Below are 23,406 nucleotides of genomic sequence, written 5' to 3'. Positions count from 1 at the left end.
GCCATTGTGCTGTATGTCACTGCCCCATGAAGACACTCCCCCAACCGTGAAAGCTGGAGGCAGGGTGGCTCAGTTGTTAAGGGAAAGGACTGTGGACTCGGCTGCATCCTGCTCGCCCCACCTGCCATGTCTGTGCCTCTGGGAGACTTGCTTTATCTTTCCGGCCTTTTGGTTCTTATTTCCAAAAGAGGAGTAAAAATAGCACTCTATCACGGGCTGGTTGTGAGGGTTACCTGAGTTAATGCACATAAAGTGTGTAGACTGGTGTCTGGCACAGCAGGTGGGCATCAGACACGAACCTCTTCTGTGACGAAGATTCCCCTCTTCTTTATGGCTTTTGCCATGACCCAGGAGTCCCCTGAGCAAACGCTGCCCTGCACCCCAGGGACCTCGTCCCTGCCCACTCCTTTCCCAGCCCCTCCCCTCCCCCATGAGCCAACAAGAAACACACACACATAGGAATATAGAATTTTATCTTATTTTAGTTAAAAAAAATAATCGTACCACTGAATGAAGAAGTAGCTTTTTTTTTTTTTTTGGCGAGAAGGGAGGAAAAAATAAAAAGCAAAATGCCAAATCTTTATATTCATCTGTATAAACATATTTGCTAAGGCAAACACAATCCAGAGCCAGGGCTGCTGCACCAGGGTTAGGACCTCCTAATTTCTGCAGATTCTAAGGCCAAAAAAATAATACCTCTGCAAGCCCAACAACGGGAGCTTCGTGGACTCTTGAGGCATTTTACTGAAACAAAGAGTTACCGAGTTCAAAAGCAGTGACGCTGTCATGACACACACAGAAAGTTGCATAACCCTGTGGCCTCGAGGGCCGCTTTTTTGTTTGGGCTGGGTGACAGTCACAGTTTCACGACACAGCGACGACACACACACACACACACACACACACACATACACGCACGTGAGCAAGCACATTGGGAACTGCAGTAGAATGAGCCTGCGGTGCAAGCTTGGCCATGGCCTGCCAGGCGATGGGCACAAGGAGGGCTGGGGTCCCTAGGCTTCCTCATGGTGGGCACAGCGGGAGAGGTCACATTGCTGGTGGCAAGGTAGATGCCACTTGAGCGAGGCCGCTCTGCTCCCCACCACCTGGTGCATGCAAGACACATAAAGCACTTTCTGGACGCTTCCCGGAGAACCAAGACGGAGCGGTGGTTGCCTTCCCTATCAAGGGGCTGATTCCTCCTCCGACCCTACTCTCTCAGGAGCCCCAGCACCCTTAGGCTGTTTTGGAGGGGACTGGGGAGTGGTGCTGCTGCCCCCTTGAGCCTCCCCTGCCCATGGCCCTGTGGCATGCCTGGCAGAGGGTGGGCCTGTGAGGTAGATTGGCACAGCTGTCCCCTCACCCTGCCCTGCTGGGTCCTGAGATCTGGGCTCTGGATGTCAGCATGGGGTGCCAGGGGCCTGGGTCTCTTCACCAAGGTAGAAATCTTCCCCCACAACACACACATCCAGGTAGAAAGGAGGCAGAGCTGAAAGAAAAGCCCCTTGGATTTCAATCTGCCCAGCGGCCATGATTCTTTCCAATTCTGATGCCCCCAGGCCTTTCCCCTTCTGAGGTCCCGGAAGGAACTCTCCAGGGCCCTAGGAGGCAGGAAATCTGATGGTTAGGGGCAGGCAGCCTTCACAGGCCCAGAGCCTGGAAGTGGCAAGAGGTGACAAGGGAGAGAGACGGGGGTGGAAAGGACAATGAGAAGGGAGGCACATGGGCAGGGAGCAAGTGCCCTCGAGCCAGGAGCTGGGCCCCAAGAGAGCAACGCTGGAGCAGGCAGCAGGGTACTCGGGGCTCGATATAGATGCTAGAGACGCAGGAACTGCCAGGGAGGACAGGGCCAGGCAGGGAGCTGAGCTGGTGTCACGGCCCAAGAACAGCGGGAGGGAGCAGGCAGAGGCCAGGCCCACGAGGGATCCCTCACTTGCTCCATTCACAGATATTAGGTTTTTAGTAGTGGTCCCTTCAGAGACGGCTGAGCAGCAGTCCCGGCCCCTGATCTGCCCACCCACACCTGCCCTCGCCTGTTGGGCTGGGTGCTGGGCCATTGCTGGGTGGTCAGACCCAGCCCCTGGCTACTTGAAGGTGGACTGCAGCTCCTTGAAGGCTGCTTTCCGCTGTTTCATCTCCTCAGCCTGCTTCTTCCTCTCCTCCTGCTCTGCCTTGATCTCCTCTTCAAAGCGGCTGGATACATTGATGGCCTGGACCTGGGGTGCAGTGGGGGGAGGCCCAGCAGTCAGGGCTGGAAGGGTCTCCTTGCCTCCATCTGGCAATACACATGGCTCTGCCCTCACTAGCTCGGCCCTGGGCCAGGCACTTTGTTCACCTCTCTGAGCCTCAGTTTCTCCATGTACAACCCAGCACTCGATAACTCCGAGTTCATGGATTTGTTGGGAGGATTAAGAAATAACATCTTTTCAGGGGCTGATGCACAGTAGTTGTTTTGAGCTGCTGTCAAATCAGCCCCTGACTCATGGTGACTCCACGAACAATGGAACAAAATGCTGTCTGGTCTTGCACCATTCTCATGATTGGTAGCAGATTCGACAATTGTGATGCATAGAGTTTTCATTGGCTGAAACCTGGTCAGCATCATAATAACACGCAAGCCTCCACTGACAGAGGGGTGGTGGCTGCATATGAGCTGCATTGGCTGGGAATCGAACCAGGTCTTAAGGGTCCTATAAATGGTAGTTACTGATGTTACCATTATCCTTATTCTGTTTCCTGCCCTGGGAAGCCCAACTACACACCCGGTCCCACTGGTGGATCCTAACGCATTCCGTCAACACTTGGAAGCCCAGATGGAGGTTAAGAGGTGGCCTTTGGAAAGAATATTCTTAGCTTAACATGGCAAGAGGAAGAAACAAGGAACACAAGGGCACAACCCAGGAGTCACTAGAGCATACTCGCCCCCTCCATCTAACTGTGTGCTCTAAGGGGAGAGCAGACTCTGGGCCTAATGAGTTTGGGGGCTGCTGGTGTACAGTTGCCTTGAGGCCTGTGATGCTCCCTCTTGGCTGGAGCTGGTGGGTGGGTGTCTCAGAGCTGTGTTTCTGGGCTTGCTCTGCTCTCTCTCAGCTCTCCCTTCTTAAGCCCCAGACCTCTGGGGTGGTAGTTCTGTGTGCCTAGGGTGGGACAGCTCAAGATGGCCCCGCACTCTCTTCAAGAGAACACATCCCTCATCCACCTTCCTGGGCAGGGAGAGAGTGGGGGTCGGGGGGACTGGAAAGGACTGGAATGGGAGGGAACAGAAGTCAGGGACTACAAGGGCCTCACCAGGGCATCAGCTCCCACCTGCTGTCTGCACTAACCCTAGAGTGTGTAGGTGAGCCCAGAGCCCCACTGTACCCTGACCACACTCATGCCCTCGAGTTGGGGTCATGGTACCCTCAGCCCCAGGCTCTGTACAGACTCCCCCTCCTCACCTTGGCCTCGAAGAAGCTCTTAGCCCCCTTGACGCCCTCGGTGGAGACGTCGATCTCAGAGAGGCGGGCCAGCACGTGGAGCCCACTGTCCTCTTGTAGCTCTCCCGCTGCTGCCTTGCGGAAAATCAGGAGGAACTATGGCAGAGAGAGATACACTTGGGTCAGGAAGAGGGGGAAAGGGGTCAAAGTCCCTGCCACACCCAGGCCCAGCCTCAGGTCTTCCCTGGACAAAAGGGGCCGTGTTCACAGGGCAGCGAGCCTGGGTTCTTGCCCCTCCATGCTCTGTGTCCCTATGCAGGCCCCTGTGCACCTCCATTTCTGAGCCTCCATTTACCCATCTGTACAATGGGAGGTTAGATGATTCATCTTCTGCCCTCCTAGGATCCTGGGTTTCTGCTGGGAATTCCCAAAGCAAGGACAGCTCTAACCAATTCTAAATTCCACTGAGAATCTTGACAACATGATCTTGACCTATCCCTTATCTTTGTGTCCTACTGTTCCCCAAACTAATCCTCTCCAAGAATTCCATTTATGGAGTATTAAAGGTGCTACTATTGTGTCCATTTTGCAGATGAGGAAGACTCCATGATGGGAACAATCTTGCCCAAAGTCTCGGCACCAGGAAGTAACAGAAGGGGGATTTGAAACCATGTCTTCCTGACTTCAAGTCATTATCCTAAACAGCCTACACCCTCCTCCCCTGTAACTCATCCTCCTAGTGACCCCTGCTACTTTTCTTTTCCCCCTGCCTCTTCTACGCTTCCCGCTTCTTCTCCAAGGCCCAGCTCAGCCTCAATTATTCTAAGATGCTGCCCCCTGGCATTTAACCCTATGCTGCCTGAGGCCTGGTACCGTTGCTAGCTCTCCTTCAGCCTCTATTTTCTCCTATGTAAAACAGGCTTGCTCAGAGTTCCTGTCTCAGAGTGAGGAGTAAATGAGGTTAGGGAGTGTGCAGCACCCAGCATGGTGACTGGCCCATCTCAGGCCCGCAGTACTATCCCTTTGTCTGTCCCCACCTCTTCTCCCGAATCACAGCATTGGGTTATATTATTCTTTACATGTCTCTTCCTCTACATCCCAGGACCTTTGGAGCACAGGACTTTTCTCTGTAACCCCAGGGCCCGCACAAGGTTGGGTATTCAGTAGCCACTCAAAATAAATGGTCACTGAATGAAGGAACGGCTGCCCCTCCTTCTCACTTAAGGCACTTTAGCCCCTCAGTTTCTGCTCTAGGATGCCCAGGCTCTGATGAAGCAGCCAGCTGGCTTAGTCTCTCTGGGATACCAACTGCTGAGGTGTGGCCCCTGATGGGGCGTGGCGGGGCCAAGGCTTACCTCTCGGAAGCTGAGCTTCCCGTCAAAGTCCTCATCTACCTCCTTGATCATGTTTTTCAAGCCCAGGTGGGTCTGGGGGGCCTCGAGTTTCTCCATCATGAGCTTTAGCTCCATCAAGTCGATGAAACCATCCCGGCCGGCATCATACCTACAGGTGCAAAGAGAGAGAGCCTAAGGGCACCCTTGCACACATCACACCTTGTTATGGATTAATTCATGTCCCCTTAAAATATGTTTGGAATCCCAATCCCTATACCTGTGGATATAAGCCTGTTTGGAAATGGAGTTTTCATTGTTATGTTAATTAGATCATACTGAGTAGGCTGGGTCCTAAGTCTAATCACTTCTGAGTTATAAAGAGGAGATCAGACACAGAGATACACACACATACACACATACATGGGGGAAAACAGATGCCATGTGAGGATCATTTACAAGTCAAGAAACTCCAAGGAACCAAGGAACGCCCAGGGCTACCAAGAAGGAAGGAATTCAAATAGATAAGACTCTGATTTGGATGTTTAGTCTCCAGAATTAAGAAAACAAATTTCTGTTTTTTAAAGCCACCCACTTGTGTTATGACAGCACCAGGTAACTAAGACACACCTGACCAGAGCAGTCATAGCCTGAATGCAAAGAACCAGGGAGGAGGAGCACCTCCCACCAACTGGCAGAGTCCCTATATGTGGCCCAGCTTCTGCTTGGTTCCATTCGATGACAGGGAACTCATCAACTGGCCTGGCAGCCTCCTCTGGGTTGAACAGTGCTAACTTGTGGACAAGCCTGCTACAGGAGGAAGCTGAAATCAGAGCCCCTCTGTACTGAGTATGACATGAACAAGCAGACAGAAAGAATCCATGATACCCCAGGGTGCAGACTGGGTGGGGGGCTCTGATGTTAGCATTCATGCACTATCCCTGGGACCAGATGGCTTGCATTTCCACGGGCACCCAAGGGACATCTTGTCCCCACCCAAGTGGCAGGGGTAGGATCTCTCAACCTCAGCACTGTTGACATCTGGGGCTGGATAATTTCTTGTTGTGGGGTTGCCCTGTGCATTGTAGGATGTTTAGCAGCATCCCTGGCCTTTACCCACTAGATGCTGGTAGCCCTCCCCGGTCACGAGAATCAAAAATATCTTCAGATATTGCCAAAAGGCCCCAGCAGAGGGGCAAAATCACCCCCAGTTGAGAACCACTGGGAAAGAGGATGTGACATGGATGTGAAAGTTGGCCTGTTTCCATGGAATAAGAAGCTTTTGTCACTCAGCACCCTCTGTACTGAGGGTCTCCTTGGTGCTAGGTACTGGGGCATGGGAGACAAAGCACACAGTAGGTGCTCAGCAAGTGTCGAATGAGTGATTCATAAATGAATGACTTAAGTCTAAGATAAGGTCTCTACCTTTGACATGTGAACAGGGAGGCAGAAGGTACCACATGTCACAGGGCAGGGCCAGAGCTTACAGGAGGGAGACCCACTTGTAATTTTCCAGGAGGACGACAGCATGAGCAAAGGCTGGCGGCAGGAAAGCTGGGTGCCCAAGAATACTCTGTGCAAGGTACCTGCGGGGCGTGGCGGGACATACTACCTGCTGGGTGGAGGGCCCAGCCTTGAATAGTGATTAGGTGTAACAATGCCTCTGGCCCACAGCCTTCAGTTCTCTTTTCTTTTGCCACCAACTCCTGGCAGTGATAGGGATGGGGGTGGGGGTGGGGGTGGCAGACGGCTTCTCAGTGTTGCTCTTGACTGGTCTCCTTGGGTTCCTTTGCTGGGGAGCTGCCCACTGGTGCCCAGAGCACACAGCCTGGTGGACGAGGGCACTGTCTGCACAGCCCGGCCTGACCCTGCTTGTCAGGCTAACCAAATACCTGTCTTGCCTCTGTCTCTTGGTACAACTGGGGAGGGTGATCTCAGGGTTGGTAAAACGGGCCTTTCTATGCCCAAAGAAGCCTGTATAGTCCCCATGCTCTCAAGCTGGCAGGGTAACAGTGTTGATGACAGTAGTGTGACCCTGAGGGCCAAGTTCCAGAAACCTAGGTCCTGAGGACTAGGAGGTCCTTCGTGAACACACATCTCATTCCTGTACCATCTTTAGTGCCAGCTGGTCCCCTGCCCTCTTCTCTAGTTATACACAAGCTTTGTATGACTATGCACACCTAGTAAAACCCCAAAACCAAACCCACTGCTATGGAGTTGATTCCAACTCATAGTGACCCCATAGGGTTTCCAAGGGTGTAGATCTCTGTGGAAGCAGACTGCCACATCTTTCTCCCGCAGAGCCACTGGTGGTTTCAAACTGCTGACCTTTCGGTTAGCAGTCAAGCACTTTAACCACTGCATCACCAGGACTCCTAAAAGAGACCACTTACTAAAAGAAAAAGACACGAAACTAGTTGCGGTTGAGTCATTTTCAACTCATGGTGACCCCTTGTGTTTCACAGTAGAACTGCACCTAGGATTTTCAGTGCCTGTACCCTTTCGGAAGTAGAATGCCAAGCCTTTCTTCTGAAGCACCTCTGGGTGGATTCCAACTGCCAGCCTTCTGGTTAATGGCCAAGCACTCAACCGTTTGCTCCATCCAGGGACTCCGCTCACATACTAAAACCTGTCTTTATGCCGGGAACTTTACATATTTTATTTTACTTATTCCTCATGACAGGCTTATTTTACAGTGGTGGCTCAGAGAGGTTAAGTGATCTGCCCAAGGTCACAAAGCAGTGGGTGGGCTTCACCCCAGGTCTGCTGGGCTCAGAAGCCACACATTCGCTTTGTGCCCAGGCTCCCCACCCCCAACCCCCGTGTGTGTCCTGGGGCTGCCAGTAGAACACAGCCATCTGCCTGGAGCCCTGAGGGGAACATTTGCGTGAAGGGTATAAATAGTTCACGAGCAAGTGAGTCAGTGGTTGGAAGTGACGCAGCACAGAAAAGATGGGTCTCTGGTGATGCCCGCAGCGACAGGGTCCTGAGGCCTTCCTCCCCACAGCAGGGTGAGAGAACAGAAGTGGTACAGGTGGGCCCGGGGTCCCTGTGGGCAGTGGCCTTGGCTGGGGGAGCGGGTGTGAGAAGATGTGGGTTGTGGGACTCAGGAGGTCGACACTCCCACAGTCCAGCCTCTACTATGAATGGTGGGGCCTTGTGAGGGGCCCAGTGGAGACTCCTCGTTCCATCTCAGTGAAGGGGCTGGGCAGCTGCTCTGTGACCTTCAGCAACAGGTGCTTGCAACAGCCCAGTGAGGAGCAGTCTGGTGAGGGAGTCGATCTTTCCTGAGGCAAGCCACCCGGACCCCCACCTCAGGGCCCCTCTGGAAAGAAAGCCCCACCATTTTCTCCATTTGGGCTCCACCTTGGGTCAGGGACGAAAGGTAAAGGCTCTACCTGGGTCCGATACAGACTCCGCAGCGTGAGTGTCCGTCTCCACCTCTCTATAATACAGCAGCCCTCAAGCCCGGTGAGTTTTCCCCTCAAGTGACATTCGGCCATGTCTGGACACATTTTTGGTTGTCGTGACTGGGTAGGCAGTGCTACTGGCATTCAGCAGGTAGAGGCCAGGGATGCTGCTAAACATCCTACAATGCACAGGGCCACTCCCACATCAAAGAATTAACCAGCTCCAAATGTCAACAGTGCTGAGGTTGAAAACCCCTGCTGCAGTGAGGCCCCACTCACAGGCTCACTGTGAGGACTGACTAAGTTCCTTAGCAAGAAGCCTGGCCCAGGTTAGCTCAATAAACAGCAGCTATCACCATTACGTCGTTGTAATTGTTGTGAACTGCTGTTGTTGAGTCCCCGACTCATGGTGACCCCATGCACAACAGAATGAAACACTGCCCAGTCCTGAGCCATCCTCATGATCAGTTGCGGATTGGACCGTTGCGATCTGTAGAGCTTTCACTGGCTGATGTTCAGAAGAGATCGCCGGGCCTTTCTTCCTTCTCTTAGTTTGGAAGCTCTGAAATCTGTTCAGCATCATAGCAACACACTAGCCTCCACTGACAGACAGGTGGTGGCTGTAAATCAGGTGCATCGGCCGGGAATTGAACCTGAGTCTTCCACATGGAAGGCGAGAATTCTACACCAAAATCCCACTGCACCCACCACCACCATAATGAGATTTAACTACATTTATTAAGCTCCTGCTATGTGCCAGGCATGTTCTCTTTACAGTCCCTGCACTCACAGATGCTGGGAGGTATTACTTCCCCATGTGACTGATCAGGGAACAAGGGCTGCAGAGGTGAGGGCACTTCCCCAATCATCAGGGATAAAGACCTCCTCCCCACAATGCCCGGCCTGCTCTCTCAGCTGCCCCACTGGCCTCTCTGAGTCGCTGCTTTATTTAATGCTCAAGCCAATGTTGGTTTCTCTAAGCCAGGAATCCCCGGTTTCAGAGGAAGTGCAGATCAAGTGTCCACACTTGCACAGAAACTTGGGCTACAGATCCCCTGGTCTCTGGCAGCTCCCAGGCCTGGCTGGGCCACAGCTCAAACCGCAGCTTGAACGGCAGCCTGCATCAATCAAGGGTCAATCAATTACCTGGGCTTGGCCCCCAGGGGGGCAATGCAGGGCTTGGCGGCAGGGCCAGCCAATCAATCACCTGAGGGGAGGTGACGGGGGGGGGGGGGGGGTAGGGAGAGGCCAGGTGCTGGGGCAGGAGGTGGGGGACTCCTAGAAGAGGTGACAAGGGGAGAGGCTGTTACCAGGAGACCCCCCCAGGAGCAGATATCAGCCATTTGCCTTGGACTCTGACACAGGTTCTGGGTCACTGGCCTGACGCTGAGGGTCTTCCAGGTTTTGGGGTTAACCTAAAGGAAGATGACCTTGAAGGTCTGTGGTCACATCAACTCTGCTGAGATGGACCTGCATCCAAAACCCAGCTCTGCCACCTCTGGGTGATGCTGGCCAAGTCGCCTGACACCCCAAACCTCACTTTGCCCATCTATGTCACAGAGATCAAAGGACCATCTCACAGGACTGCACCCAGGATTGAAAGGGATGATCCAAGTAGTCTTAACACAGACCTTGTCCCACAGTAAGCACTTAATACACCCTACTATTATAATACTAAGGAGGCCTGGTGGCGCAACACTTAAGTGCTCGGCTGCCAACTTAAAGGTTGTTGGTGGGAACCCACCCTGCAGCTCCGCAGAAAGAAAAACCTGGTGATCTGCTCCTGTGAAGATTAAAAAAAAAAAAATTACAGCCTAGAAAACCCTACGGGGGCAGTTCTACTCTGTCTTATATGGCCGCTATGAGTCGGAATCGACTCGACGGCAAGTTTTGTATACATATATACACACACACATATAAAAACAAACCCAGTTGCCATCAAGTTGACTCTAACTCATGGTGAGCCCGTGTGTGTCAAAAATCAAGGGATGATTTTTCAGAAGCAGACAGCCAGGTCTTTCTTCTGAAGTGCCTCTGGACAGACTTGAACCTCCAACCTTTCAGTCAGCAGTTGAGTGTGCCAACAATTTGCACAACCCAGGGACTCCATGATAATAATAATGGCTGTTATGCTGTTGTTAAATGTGTGGAGTAGATTCTGATTCATAGCAACCCTATAGGACAGAATAAAACTGCCCCATAGGGTTTCCAAGGAGCGGCTGGTGGATTCGAACTGCTGACCTTTTGGTTAGCAACTTGAGCTCTTAACCACTTTGCCACCAGAGCTCCACGGCTGTTATAATGAGAACTTTTTGCATGCCAGATACTATGTTAAGTACTCTGTACATAAAACATGAAAATGATGATGATGATAATAGTGATAAAAAAAATACAACAGGCTTCTTCCAAGGGCACAAGTCCTGCATGGCTGGGAAGAATGCCTGCTGCAGACAAGCCTGGGGACAGGAGTTGGACAAGATGACCAGGAGGTTCCTCCAGCATTCCCCTCCTCTGAAGGTCCCAATATTTCCCCCCACCAGACCTAATTCAAAGACCCAGACAATTGCGGATGTGAGGAGACAGTGATGGCTGTACAGAGCTTTTGCTCTGCTGCCCTGCAGAGTGAGGGGGGAGCCTCAGCCCTGAGCTGCTTTTCTGCCCCTTCTGCCGTTCCTCCTCTGGCAGGGATAGAGTGACGGGGAGGGGGGAGGGGCGGGGGGGGGGACTGTTGCTGTGCCCCCAGCAGGTAGACACTGGCAACACAGGAGAGAATGGTGTTCTAAGATGGCTAGCAACAGGCACGTCCCAGGTTAAAGAGACCCTGTCCTCCATTCACCGTCTCCCTCCCATCCCCAAGCTGGAACAGAGGCTGCAGGTGGTTCAGAGGATCTAGGAAAAGTGAGCTCAGGACAAGGGATCTATCCGGAGAGGCTGGTCCACCTAATTCACGCTATGTGGAGAAGTCGGGGCCCGGAGAGGGCAGGAACCAGCCCAGGGTCACACAGCTGGTGGTCAGTAGAGTCCCAACAGCTGGAAGGCGTCCTCCCCTGCCTGCCTCCCTCCCTCTTCCTCCTGGCCCCACCAAGTGTCCTGAGGTCTCAAGTTTGCAAGGTGGGTAGGGGAAGGCTGGGCTGAGAGGCTGGTTGGGGCTTGCTTGGGAAGGCTGATGCTGTCCAGCCCAACTGGCAACAAAGCTCACGCCCAGGGGCTCAAGCACTTTCCCTGGCACCAGGGGTAGGCTGCTGCACCTGGCACTCTGCCCACATTCCTGCCACCTCCCCCTGAAGAGTTCTTACTGGGGAGAGCTCAGCAGCTGCTGCCCAGGATGCTGGTGACAAAGTCCCCTCCCACCCCCCTTGAAAATGGGGCAGCCAGCCACCACCCAGGCAGAGACTATGCCTTTGGGCTGAGCACAGCCCCACCCAGCTGGCTTTTTATAACCTGGGGTCATGGAGGTGGGCAGGGGCCAGTCCTATGGTGTACAGTATCCATGCCTTGGCCTTGCACCCAGGGCTCATCCCTGTTCAGAACAATGTTATTTGTTACTAGCGGTCACTCTTTGCTGAGCACTTGCTATGTGCCAGGTGCTACATGCCAAGTGTTTTACATCATATCCTCAAAAGAACTCCACGAAGTAGGCACAAATACCTCTATTAAATAGGTGAGGAGACAGGCTCAGAGAGGAAATGACTTGGCCAAGGTCAGAGTTGTCAAGGACACAGGTGGGAACGGAACCCAGGCCTGACCAAAAACATACTTTTAACTACTATGCTGTCCTGATGCCTACAGACCCTTCGTTAGAGACCCTCAGGAGTGGGAGGAATCTTGGAAGTCACGTAATTCAGCCCTTCAAAAAATCAAACCCATTGCCGTTGAGTTGATTCTGACTCATAGCAAGCCTAGAGGACAGAGCAGAACTGTCCCATAGGGTTTCCAAGGAGTGGCTGGTGGATTCAAACTGTCGACCTTTTGGTTAGCAGCTGTAGCCCTTAACCACTGCACCACCAGGGTCAAATTCCTTATATAGTTTCCCTGCTTGCTGTCTTGAATACCTCTGAGGACGGGATGTTTACCGCCTAGGGCAGTCCATTTTGGGTTTGGAAGCGTCTATCAGATAGCTGCCCCTCATGTGTGACCCCTCTCCCAAGCTGTGCTGTACGGTCTGATGGAGAACGAGGCAGATTTATCATGGCTACCACACAGGGGAAAGGTGGGGAACACAGGGGACCCCAATTCTGTTTCTCCTGATCCCTACCCCAGGCCTTTGCTGATGGCCCCTCTGGGCATGGGGGTCCCCAAGAGGGCAGACATCTGCTGGGGTGTTGTTCATGGGCTCAGGAGACCCCACCAGGCCCACCTCGCTTTGGTCTAAGCAGTCAAACAGACATGGTTCTCCCTGACCCTGTCTTACGGAGGACCCAGTGGCTTCTGGACATCTACTCTCTGTCTGGCAAAATGAGAAGGCAGGTCCCTTGGGGCAGGAAAGTGCTGGACAACAGAAAAGTTCTGGCCTTCCCAGCCAGCCTGGCCCTGCCGGCTTCTCCATGGAGGGAGAGTGCAGGTGGGCGTCTGTGCTCAGGAGTGCCTGCTTGGTGCTGCCCATCCTGTTCCTGGCTGCCCTGCCCCCTGCCTGCCTGACACATGTGGGGAAACCCAGCCACTCACCACTTCCTCCAGTTCTATCTTTGGAATCTGACACTTGATCTGTTGCCCTGAGTCAGTGGGGGAGTGTGTGTGTGTGTGCATGTGTGCGTGTTTGCACACCCGCGAGCCCCTAGGCTGATGGCAATTCACTGGGGGCTGTCAGGTTCAGGAATCCCTGGGTGGTACAAATGGTTAATGAGCTTGGCTGCTAACCTAAAAGCTCAGGTTCTAGTTCACTCAAAGGCACCTTGGAAGAAAGGCCTGGTGATCTACTTCCAAAAAATCAGCCATTGGAAACCCTATGGAGCAGTTCTACTCTGACACACATGGGGTTGCCATGAGTCAGAGTTGACGTGATGGCAACTGACATGCACAGGTACAGTCAAAGCTCCATGGTATCCTAACCTGGGTTCAACAACAGCCTCCCCAGCCTGAGCACAGACTTGGGGGGCACCTCCCACTCCTACTTGGAGCCTCAGCAGCCGGTTTCCAGCCTGCGGTTTCCCCTGCACTGGCTTCTCCCTGCTCCACTCTTCATAGTAAGTATTATGACAGTGATCCTAAAGAGCGTTTATTGAATGCCGAGTACAACCCAGTGTTCTACTGGGATGATTTAATTTCCACTCCATTTATCTTGTTAATTCCTTATGGCTCACACAGAGTAAGTAACCTGGCCCAGGCCACCCTTAAGCAAGTGGCAGGGAGCTGGTTGCAAGGTAGCCTAGCGCTTCTTAAACTTTAATGTGCTCAAGAATCACCTGGCAAATTAAGTAAAATGCAGATTCTGATTCAACAGGTCTGGGGTGGGGCCTGAGTATCTGTGTTTCCAAGAAGCTCTCGGATGATGCTGATGTGGCTAGATCAGGGGCCACTTTAAGTAACAAGGGAGTGGGGGCATGGAGTCAGACAGACCCAGGTCCAAATTTTATCTCCGTGTGACTAGCTGTGTGTCTTTGGACAAGTCACATAAACCTTTCTGAGACTCAGTTTTCTTAGCTGTAAAATGGGTGAGGTAATTTCACAGGATGTTAAGAAAAGGTTAAACAGGTGGCAAAGTGCCTGGAACAGAGTGGGTGTGCTGGCCAACGGTGGTCCTCGCAGTCAAACCAGGGGCTCAGTGCTGGGAGGGCTGAGATTGGGCCTGACACGGCTTAAGAATACCTGGCCTGGCTCTGGTCTAGCAGTCCCTGGTCGGATGTCCTTGAAAAGCGGAAGTCAGCCAAGGAGAAGGCTGCTTGACATATAGAAGGAACTCAGCTGGTGGAGGGTGTGGGGACTGTCCCTGCTGAGGCTGCAAAGTGACTCTGCCTCCTCTGGTCAGCCTGGCCGTGCAAAAGGGGCCTCCTGCCTCCCTGCCGCCTCAGTGCCTGGGGACTCATAGCTGAAGCCCAGCCCAGGCCTTGGATCCAGAGAGGCAGGAAGGGGCAAACCAAAGGGGAACTTAAAGTCTCTAGCGGGGAGGGAGTGAGGAGGTGACTCAGATGCAGAGGGGAAGTGGGAGAGACCAGAGAGGGGGAATGATACTGAGAAGCCCTCCCTCCCCAGGCCTTCTGACCCAAGGGAAGAGGGTGTAGGGCATTTCCCCAGAAAGCCAGGCCCTTGGCTGCTGCAGACAGAAGGACCCAACCTCCCAGCCTCTCACACAGGGTTTTCCCTGAGGCTCTGGGAGCCACCCAAGCATAAAACAGCCCTCAGTGGCCTCTGGGATCTCCTGCAGGCAGACCTGGTATGAATCCTGCCTCTGCCACTAATTATAACCTTGAGCAAGTGACTCAACTTCCTTGAGCCTTGATTTCCTCATCTGTCAAACGGGAATAATGATAGTACCCACCTCACTGCCCTGGTGTGACGATTAAATTCAATTCCTTAAGTAATAAACATCAGGCTCCTTTGGGGACCTGGTGCCCCATTTAACAAGGAGAGGGTGTGGAGGCAGGGGCTGGCCACAGGGAGCACATTGTTACAGCATCCCTGTGAGAACTTTCAGCCCTCGTGGTACTAATAAAGAAAAAACAAAAAAACCAAACCTGTTGCCAGTTGAGTAGATTCTGACTCCTAGTGACACTATAGGGCAGAGTAGAAGCTCCATAGGACTTTGAAGGAACAGCTGGTAGATTTAAACTGCCAACCTTTTGGTTAGCAGCCAAGCTCTTAACCACTGAGCCACCAGGGGTCCCCAATAAAGAAAGGAACGTTCTACTTCCAGCCCTGTGGGGTCATCCTCTCTACCTAACACCATTCTCTGTAAGACTTTAAACCATTTAAGGGCAGGAACCTTATTCTTCACAGAATTCTCTGGAACTTGCAGAGAGCAGAAACAATACCATGTCTGTGGACGAAAGAACGAATGTATGTTTCTCAAACACTTTATCTACCACGTGTACAGCCTATGAGGGGCTCCTGACAAAGGCTCAGAACTTTTCCCCCTTAATCCTGGAAACTTTACCACGTAGGTTCTTTAGCCCCAGGGGCAACAGAGGCTCCGAAGAGCTGAGTGCCCTGCTGGGAGGCAATGCTCGCTTGGCAGTGGGAGCCCCAGGTCCTACCACTCCAGAGCTGCTTTTGCCCTTGTTCCACCACCTGCCCTCCACGTAATTAAGTGATAATGGTTCGTTTCCCCATTTTTGTTATTTATCAAAGCCATATCTAACTGTCCATCAGAGCTTCTGTACAGTAGGAGAAAAGGAGAGTTCTCATGCTGTATCCCCATCACTCAGCCCAAAGCAATGAGGTTGTTACCTCCATGGTGGGTAAGTCGAGGCAGCCAGTGGCTAAGGAGTTACCTCCATGCCAGCCCTGACTACCACTACCAGGACCCTTGTAGGGGTCCAGAAGAGGGTGTATAAAGGGGTCTTGAGCTGGGAATGATGGTGATATCATTTATAAGCACTTACTATGTGCCAGGTACTGGGTTAAGCAGTTTACAACAACCCTGTGAAGTGAGTCCTATGATCATCCCTCTTCTATGGGCGAGACTTCAGGCTCAGGAAGGTTTAAGTGACTTGTTTAAGGACCCACGGCTGGGATTCAAACCCAGGGCTGCAGACTCCACAGATCCTGCTCTTGACCACTGCACCACACTGTTTTACAGGAAGGGCTCCCTGGGGAGAGGTGCAGAGAGTGGCAAGGGTCTGAAGAGACACCTACCTGGGAGCTGAGCAGGTGGAGAGCAGAGAAGGGCAGGGACCCTCCAGAGCTTGTGAAGGGAAGAATTGTCCAGAAGGAAAGGGGAGCCTGCCTCACTGACTCAAGAGGTCATGAGACGAAGTGGCTGGGGAAGAGGATGGGGACAGGGCCGCCAAGTTTGGGCAAGGCAGGGAACTAGGACATCTTCCTCAGATGCCACGGCAGGTTTGGAATTACGTGGTTGTCTACCTTTCCGCCAGGTCTCAGCTTACAAAAACCTCCAGAGCCCCTCCTGGGCTGCTGCCAGCCCAGGTTTGAGTTTTCTTAAGGCTCTCAGGGTCCATCCAACCCTGCCTCTTACCTGGAAGTGGAGGATTCCAGAGACAGCCCTGGATGGATGGACAGAGGGACGAAGAAGGGCCACGTAAGGAGGGGAACCCTGGGCTGAGAGTCCAGGCACCACTGACCCAGTGCCTCCTTGTGCCCAGCATTATACCAGAACTCACACGTATCACATTCTCCAAGCCCCACCCTGAGAAGTGGGTACCATTATCGCCACTGTACAGACAAGGATGGACAGAGGGAGGGAAAGGGGCTACATCAGGAGGGAAGCCCTGGGCTGCAAATCCAGGCTCCACTGATGCAGTACCTCCTCGTACCCAGCATCCTGCCATCTCCTCCGAGCCTCACCCTCACAAGTGGGTACCACTAACACCATCGTACAGACACAGTCATTGAGAACCTCCCCATGATCTTGAGTGAGTCATGACACCTTTCTGGGCCTCAGTTAGCTCTTCTGTAAAAGGGGAAAAGAGGTTAGAGTCAACCCTCAAGGTCTCTCCCAGCTGCATGCTGCAAGTGTGAGTTCAATGATGACGGACAGTTTGTCTGTCCTGGGCACCCTGTATCCCTGTGCTCAGGAAGGATCTACTAAATGATACTGAACAGATGAACCAGAAGACTCTGGAAGACACTTTTGCCATCAGAAGGGCTCAGGACTTCTCGGGAATAAGGATGTTAGAGTTGAAGGGCCCCTGGGAATCATCAGATCAGGCTGCTCATTTTACAGAGTCCCTGGATGGTACAAACGGTTCATGTGCTCAGTTTTAAGTCTACCCAGAGGCACCCTGGAAGAAAGGTCTGACAATCTACTTCCAAAAAAATCAGCCACTGAAAACCCTACAGAGCCCAGTTGTACTCTGACACACTTGGGGCTGCCATGAGTTGGAATGGACTCAACAACTGATTAGGGAGGGCAAGTGGCCTACTGCTGTCACTTGGCAATTCCATGGCAGAGCCAAGACGGAAGGAAGCCCAGGTTGCCTAGCTCCCGGCCTCCCTCTGACCTCTCCCATCTCTGGCGGGTGGCTTCCCAGGAGGGCCAGGCTTCTCTCCTTGCCAGGGAGCTGGGGATGGGGTGGGAGTCTCTTAGTAGAGCCTGGCTCCGAAGCCCTGGCTGCAATCCCCAGGCCCTCCTTGGACCCAGGAGGCTGCAGCCCCACTTGGACGGCGGAAGCAGAACGGGGGCTTTGTCCTCCACGAGAGCCTGTCTGCTGGCTGCTCTTGAGCTGGCCAGGCTCGGCTGGCACAGTAGAGCCTTGTTTCCTTGAATACAAAATCTGCAGTTCTCCATCCTCAGCAGGGCCCTGGTGGGCCAGTGACACTTCCTTCCCTAGAGGTCCAGCTACCTGGCCCCTTCCTACCTCTTACCCCTCCCAGTGCCCCAGCAAGCAGTGGTGGCACCAAGGGGTGGCTTGGAGAGGCTCAGCTCCCCCTAGTCTCCATGAAGGTACCTCCCCCATAAACTAACACCAAAACCAAAGTACACTCCCCCCTCCAACAATCTAACTCCAAAAATAGCCTGTAAAAAGTGAGCCGGCTTCGTGAATGTAGCTTTAAGGCCAATCCCTTAGCCGTGTGCTCCTCGTCCAGTCAAACTGCTGCCTCCTAGGCCCTCTTCATTTGGGGTGCCTGGGTTCTTCCCAACAGCTCTATCTTTTGTTTAAGGGGTTGGGATACTGTAGAAACCCCAGAGAAGGAGGGCCCTGGGGAAAAGAAGGAACTGGGGTTGGCAGTGGGGTCTCAAGGTGGTAAATTAGTCAGGAACATAGGAAAGGGGTGTTGAGCAGTGTTGTTCCGCCAGGAAGTAGATGGTTGTGATGGGAAACCCAGAGAGGCTTAGAAAGAAAGAGAATGGGTTTTGGAATCACAGGCCTGGGTTCAAATCCTGACTCCATCACATTTTCTGGCTGTGTGGCCTTGGCAAGTTACTGAACTTCTCTGTGCCTCAGACTCTGCATCCGCACAATGGTGATGGTAATACGTAGTTTCACATCATGGGGTTGCTGGGAGGATTAGATGAGATTGCAACTGCCTGGCAGTGCTATTAATACGGGCAGTCCCCAGGTTACAAACATTCAACTTACGTACAAAACGTAGTTACGAACCAACCCCCGTAAAGCCTAGTATATTAAAAACTCGAGATACATAAAAAGGTTTGTAATAACAAACGGATGCTACTTTGTGATGCACATCAAAACATTATTATTATTACTGTATTATGTTAAAGATGCTTTAGTGTACCTGGAAGTGTTTCTTTAACATTTTTCATGCATAGAAAGGCATGCTGTATACTAAATACTAAGACAAACATTTGACTAACTGACATTAGATACGAATCATATCTAACTGTTCTGATTTACCTACAAACTCGACTTAAAGACAGGCTTAGGAACGGAACTTGTTCGTAATGGAGACTGCTTGTACTTTAATGTCCAGTTTGAGTAATTTCCCTTGAACTGCCCCCCCCCCCACCCCCGGGGGCCATGCTCTACAAGGAAGTTACAGCCAGTGAAGCCACACCCAGCCCTGTGCTTCAGAGGCCCTGAGTCTATTCCTTCAGGAATCCTGGGACTCCTGTTCTCGTGGCTGTGCCAGTTCTGGACTGGGAAGAAACTTCAGAAGGACTTTCAACCCAGGCCCTGGAGTCAAAGAGGCAGGCTCCTTGGAGCCCTGAGACTTTCACCCACAGGCTTGGAGGGTGGTCAAGGACTTGGTTTCCTTCTAGGCTGACCCTTAGAAATAAATAGGGCTCCCAGCCACCAGCCTAGAGCTGGGAACTGAAAACCTCTTCCTCTGCATGGGGCCAAATGCAGAAGCTGCAGCTGCAGCAAGTGGTGAGAAGTGGGAAAGGGTCTTTCTCAAGCTCTGGGCTTGCAAAACGCCCCCTTCCTGGGCTTCCTGTGTGATGTCTGGGCACCGCCTGCTCTATGTGACTGTGGCGACTGTTCCTGCCTGTCCCCAACCTTCTGCCCAGCTCAAGGTGGAGCCGTTCTTGTCAGCACCCTTCTCCGGGCCCTGGGCGGGCTGACTGCCCAGGCTAGGCCAGACCTCCTGACTCCCCTACCCTAGGCTCGGCCTCAGGATGATTCTACTTCTCTGGACCCACTCCAGACCAGCAGCCTCTGGGCTGCTCCCCCCGCACCCCCCCCCCCCCCCGCCAGAGCCAGAGACAGGGAGGTGGGCAGTAGGAGGTGGGGAAAGGTAGCAAAGTGTGTATGTGGCGGGGCGGGGAGGGCTGGGCACCTTCTCCACCCTTGGGCACAAACGTGGCTGGGGAAGGGTGTGGCTGACCATCTCAGCCCTTATAGGGTGGGGGAACCCAGGGATGAACCAGCTGGGGAACTGAAGTTCTTTCTCTCTAGATTCCTCCACAGACAGATGAAGTTGGGGGACTGAGCCCACAGGTTTGGGAGGGCTGCAGTGAGCAGATTATGTGGAATAAGGGTAGGGATGAGAGCAACCGGGCAAGTTGCATAGGAAGAGGTCCCTCTTTCTGACTGAAGTGTATGGGAGGCCTCAGGGCTCCTGTGAGGATAAGGGGACACACACTGGGGAGGGGGGAAGCACAGAGTGGGGAGCCTTCTGACAGAAAGCAGGGACCAGTAACTGCAAAGCTGTTGGACTGTGGAGTGGGGTAAGAGCAAGACGGGAGGAAGGGGCGATATGTGGGCCAAGGGGCTCTAATCCCAGAACAGACTGCCCTGAAGGGACTATTGTGGGGTAGGGGTGTGTACAGACCTGCAGGGTGGGGGACAGGGAATAAGGGATCCCTCCTTAGGGAGACCCCTGAAGGGACAAGGATCTAGGTCTTAGCTAACAGAGAGGGTGGGGGTAAGAGTGGAAGAGGCTGAAGAGTCCCTTTTGAGAGAGATCTGAGGTAAGCAGAGCAAATGAGAGAATTCGGACAAGAGGAATGAGTATGGCCTGCTGGGCAGGGAATGGCTACCCTTGAGAGGTGGTGGTGGTGTCTCTGACCAGCCTGTACAGAGGGTGGGAAGTGGGGAACAAGAGTAGCTGGAAAGGAGACGGGAGGCCGCGGGCTCCTCAATCCCGGTGTGAGTCGGTGTGGGGTCCTGGGGGAAACATCACTAACATGGTGGGGGTGGTGGTCCCAGGCCAGAGACCGGGGGTCCCCAGGCCCATGTATGTGGTGGTGGTGAGGTTCGCGGGGGCTTGTGATTATCTGCAAGGGGCCGCGGAGTGCCCCACTTCGTGGGGCGCATATGGTGTCCTGGGGAACAGCGTCACTATGAGGGGTGGTCGCGTGCCCGGGGCCAGGGGTCCGCAGACCCAGATGCGTGGTGGAGGGGCAGATCACCCCGCCTCGTGATAATATGGAACAGGCCACGGGGTCCCCCAAGCCTGGTGTGCCGGTGTGGGAGCAGGAGCCCCGGGGTGGTGCAGGACCGGGGCTCGGGGCCGGGGTGAGTGGGAAGGCCGGGGGGCGCGGGCACTCACTGCTTGAACATCTTCTCCATGTCCTTGATCTGCTTCCTGGAGAACTCCTTGAACTCGGTGTAGGGGTTGAAGACACGGCGGCTGGGAGACTGGGGCTCGCCGATGCCCTGGTTGAGGTCGGCGCGCCGCAGCAGCTTGGCGCTCAGCTCGCAGTCCGCGCTGCCCAGCGCCTCGGCCGCCTCGTCGGGCGCCCCCGCTGCCGCTGCTGCCCCGTTCAGGCCGGGCTGCTCCGCTGCCTCGCTGCCGCCCTCGTCCTCCAGCTGCAGCCGCCGGTTCAGCTTTGTGGCCAGCTCGTCCGTGGCCATGGTGGCCCGCGCGGCGCTCCCTCGGCCCGGCCCCTGCTCGCCTCGCGCCGCGCACCGCCTGTGGCAGCGCTCTTCCTCTTCCTGACACTCCCCGCGCCAGGCGCCGCCTCGGGAGGTGGGACTTAAGCCCCTCTCGGGGACCGCCCCCTCCCCGCCCCCGTCACCTCCCCACCCACTCCTGACCGGCCCGCCCCTCGATCGTGTCCTTCGTTCCGGGTTAAGTGTGGCGAGGTTTGCGAGCCCGCCACCCCCACCCCCTCTAAGAGTTGGGGGGCCCTGTAAAAATAAGCCCCCCTTCCCATCCTGTGTGGCAGCTGAGCGACAGAGATGGGGTTGGTGGTCTGAGGCCAGGTCGGGAAGGAAGTGTCCCCCCTCCCCAGGTTGAAGTGGGTTAGAGGCTCAGGGGGGTACCTACCCCAACCCCTTCTCTGGAATCCCCACGCCAGTGAAGTCATAATCCTGTGTCTGTGACACCCTGTCGGTTGCCATGGAAACGGCTGGATGTGAAACACTGGCGTTCTCAATGAGGGTTGCCCGGGTCTGAAGAAGGTGGACCCCGTGAGCAGGAACCCCAGTATAGATTTAACTGCGGTTGGAGCTTCTGGCATCGTTTAGAAAAGGATGGACCAATAGCAATGAGGGAGGTGGGGCTGGGCCTCACTCCTGAAAGGCCCTAGGTGATCCCGGAGAGGGGAGTGGGAAGGGGCTCCTGGCCCCCCCCCGCCAACCCGCCGCACACTCTGGGCCAGCACCGTCATACGGATGACTTGGCAGAATAGCTCTGGGCCAGAGTTGTCGCCTTCCTCTCTTGGGGCACTGACAGGAAGTTTTCCGTTTTTTTTTTTTTTAAATAATATTTATATATCCATTCACAATTTCTACACCAACTGGCTACCTTATACTTCACACTGTGTCTGCATTCTATCCCTGCCCATATTGTTTCATCACCACTAATTCAGGCTTTCTAGGACGATCTTAATGTTGCCATTTTGGTGGGGGTCTCAGAAGGGAGGAGATGTCCTGCCCAGAGGCTAATGGGACGGGGCTGGGGGAAGAGACCAGAGAGGATCTGTCTCAGTGATCTGGTCTGTCACCTTAGAACTGCAAAGCTGAGGACTTCCAGCAACAGAGCCAGTGGTGGAGGGGTAATAATGCAGATTCCCAGGCCCCATTCCAGACAGATGAAACTGATCTCTGGAGTGGGACCCAGGAATCTGCATTTTAACAAGCACGCAGAGCAGTTCTGCTCATTGAAGTTTGAGAACCAATAATCTAGGGGGACTATGCTTTGTGCACCTTCTTTAAACTGTTAGGACAAGGTGAGGACACTTATGTGGAAACTGCGCTCCCTCCAGCCCAAGCGCGGAGAAAAGATGGACGCAGGGCTTACTGACCGACCCTCTGGACCCAAACAACACTCGAGGATGTAAAGCCAGCAAGCTGTTACCCAGCGATCTGCACAGAGCAGATAGTCGATATTTGTCAATTTGCCGTAGTTTAAGCATGTTGCTGAATTAATTTAAAAGAAATTAATTTTTAAAAAGAATGAAATCAAGGGAAACAACTTTCCTGGTTCAGAAAATGTGATATTTTCGTCAATTTGGTGTTGAGATTGTTTCCGAGGCCAATAAAGACCTTCAGCTTAAATGACATGATTGTTTTTTTAAAGCTCAGAATTAAGTTTCCATTGGTCTTGGGCAGTTGCAAAAGGCGAGTTCTGTGTCTCCTGGGTGTGACCTTGAAGGACCTGAGTGAAATAAAATAGTTTCTGCTATTTACTGAATGCAAAGGACTAGGGACATAAAAGACGAGGGACAGGTTGTAGATTGAAACCTTAAAAATTCTATTTGTAGATGCTTGAGTTTACTGAATTCTTAGTCATCCTCACAAAACAGCTAATTATTTTAAGAAATCTGATGAGACTCAACTTATCCCAAAACTAAACCCATTGCCATCCAGCTGGTTCCAACTTGTGGCGATCCCATGGTTACAGAGTAGGACTGAGCTCCATTGGGTTTTCTTGGCTGTAATCTTTATGGAAGCAGATCACCAGGCCTCCCCAGGTGTAGCTGGGTGGGTTCGAACTGCCAGTCGTTTGGTTAGTAGTCAGGCACTACTAACCAAAGCCTCCAGGGACCATCGACTTACCCCAACATATGATTTACAATGGATCTTCATAAAATAGAGCCACTTTTATTATGAAATGTTTTGTATCTGCTTGATGTGGGGGCAAACTTTTAACAGCCAAGAGATTATGTGAGGGGCTTTCCTTCTTTTTTTTTTTTTAAAAAAAAGGTTACACATTTGTGAAAAACCAGGGGTTTTGGTTTGAGTTATTCACATGAGCTATATGTAGTTATCAAACTTCCTGGTT

At 53.1% G+C, this 23,406-nt stretch overlaps 1 protein-coding gene across 1 annotated transcript; it reads right to left on the bottom strand.

The window, feature by feature from the left end:
• Nucleotides 1–457: 457 nt before the first annotated feature.
• Nucleotides 458–21,047, bottom strand: EFHD2 (EF-hand domain family member D2). The gene is made up of 4 exons (XM_003413455.4): nt 20,728–21,047; nt 4,772–4,919; nt 3,438–3,572; nt 458–2,216 (listed from the first exon to the last, which is right to left on the bottom strand). The coding sequence occupies exons 1-4, from the start codon at nt 21,030–21,032 to the stop codon at nt 2,085–2,087; spliced, it is 720 nt and encodes a 239-aa protein (XP_003413503.1). The 5' UTR covers nt 21,033–21,047; the 3' UTR covers nt 458–2,084.
• Between the last annotated feature and the right edge of the window lie 2,359 nt (nt 21,048–23,406).

This window comes from Loxodonta africana, chromosome 3, assembly GCF_030014295.1.
Source record: "Loxodonta africana isolate mLoxAfr1 chromosome 3, mLoxAfr1.hap2, whole genome shotgun sequence".
NCBI lineage: Eukaryota > Metazoa > Chordata > Mammalia > Proboscidea > Elephantidae > Loxodonta > Loxodonta africana.
This window is presented reverse-complemented; position numbering and strand designations above follow the sequence as displayed.

Excerpts from the sequence above, each read along its gene's own strand:
- EFHD2 (XM_003413455.4), bottom strand. The coding sequence starts at position 21,032 with ATGGCCACGGACGAGCTGGCCACAAAGCTGAACCGGCGGCTGCAGCTG. Across the intron at positions 4,920-20,727 it reads ATGGAGAAGATGTTCAAGCA|GTATGATGCCGGCCGGGATG; the intron begins GTGAGTGCCCGC and ends TTGCACCTGTAG. Across the intron at positions 2,217-3,437 it reads AGAGCTTCTTCGAGGCCAAG|GTCCAGGCCATCAATGTATC; the intron begins GTGAGGAGGGGG and ends ACTGCACCCCAG.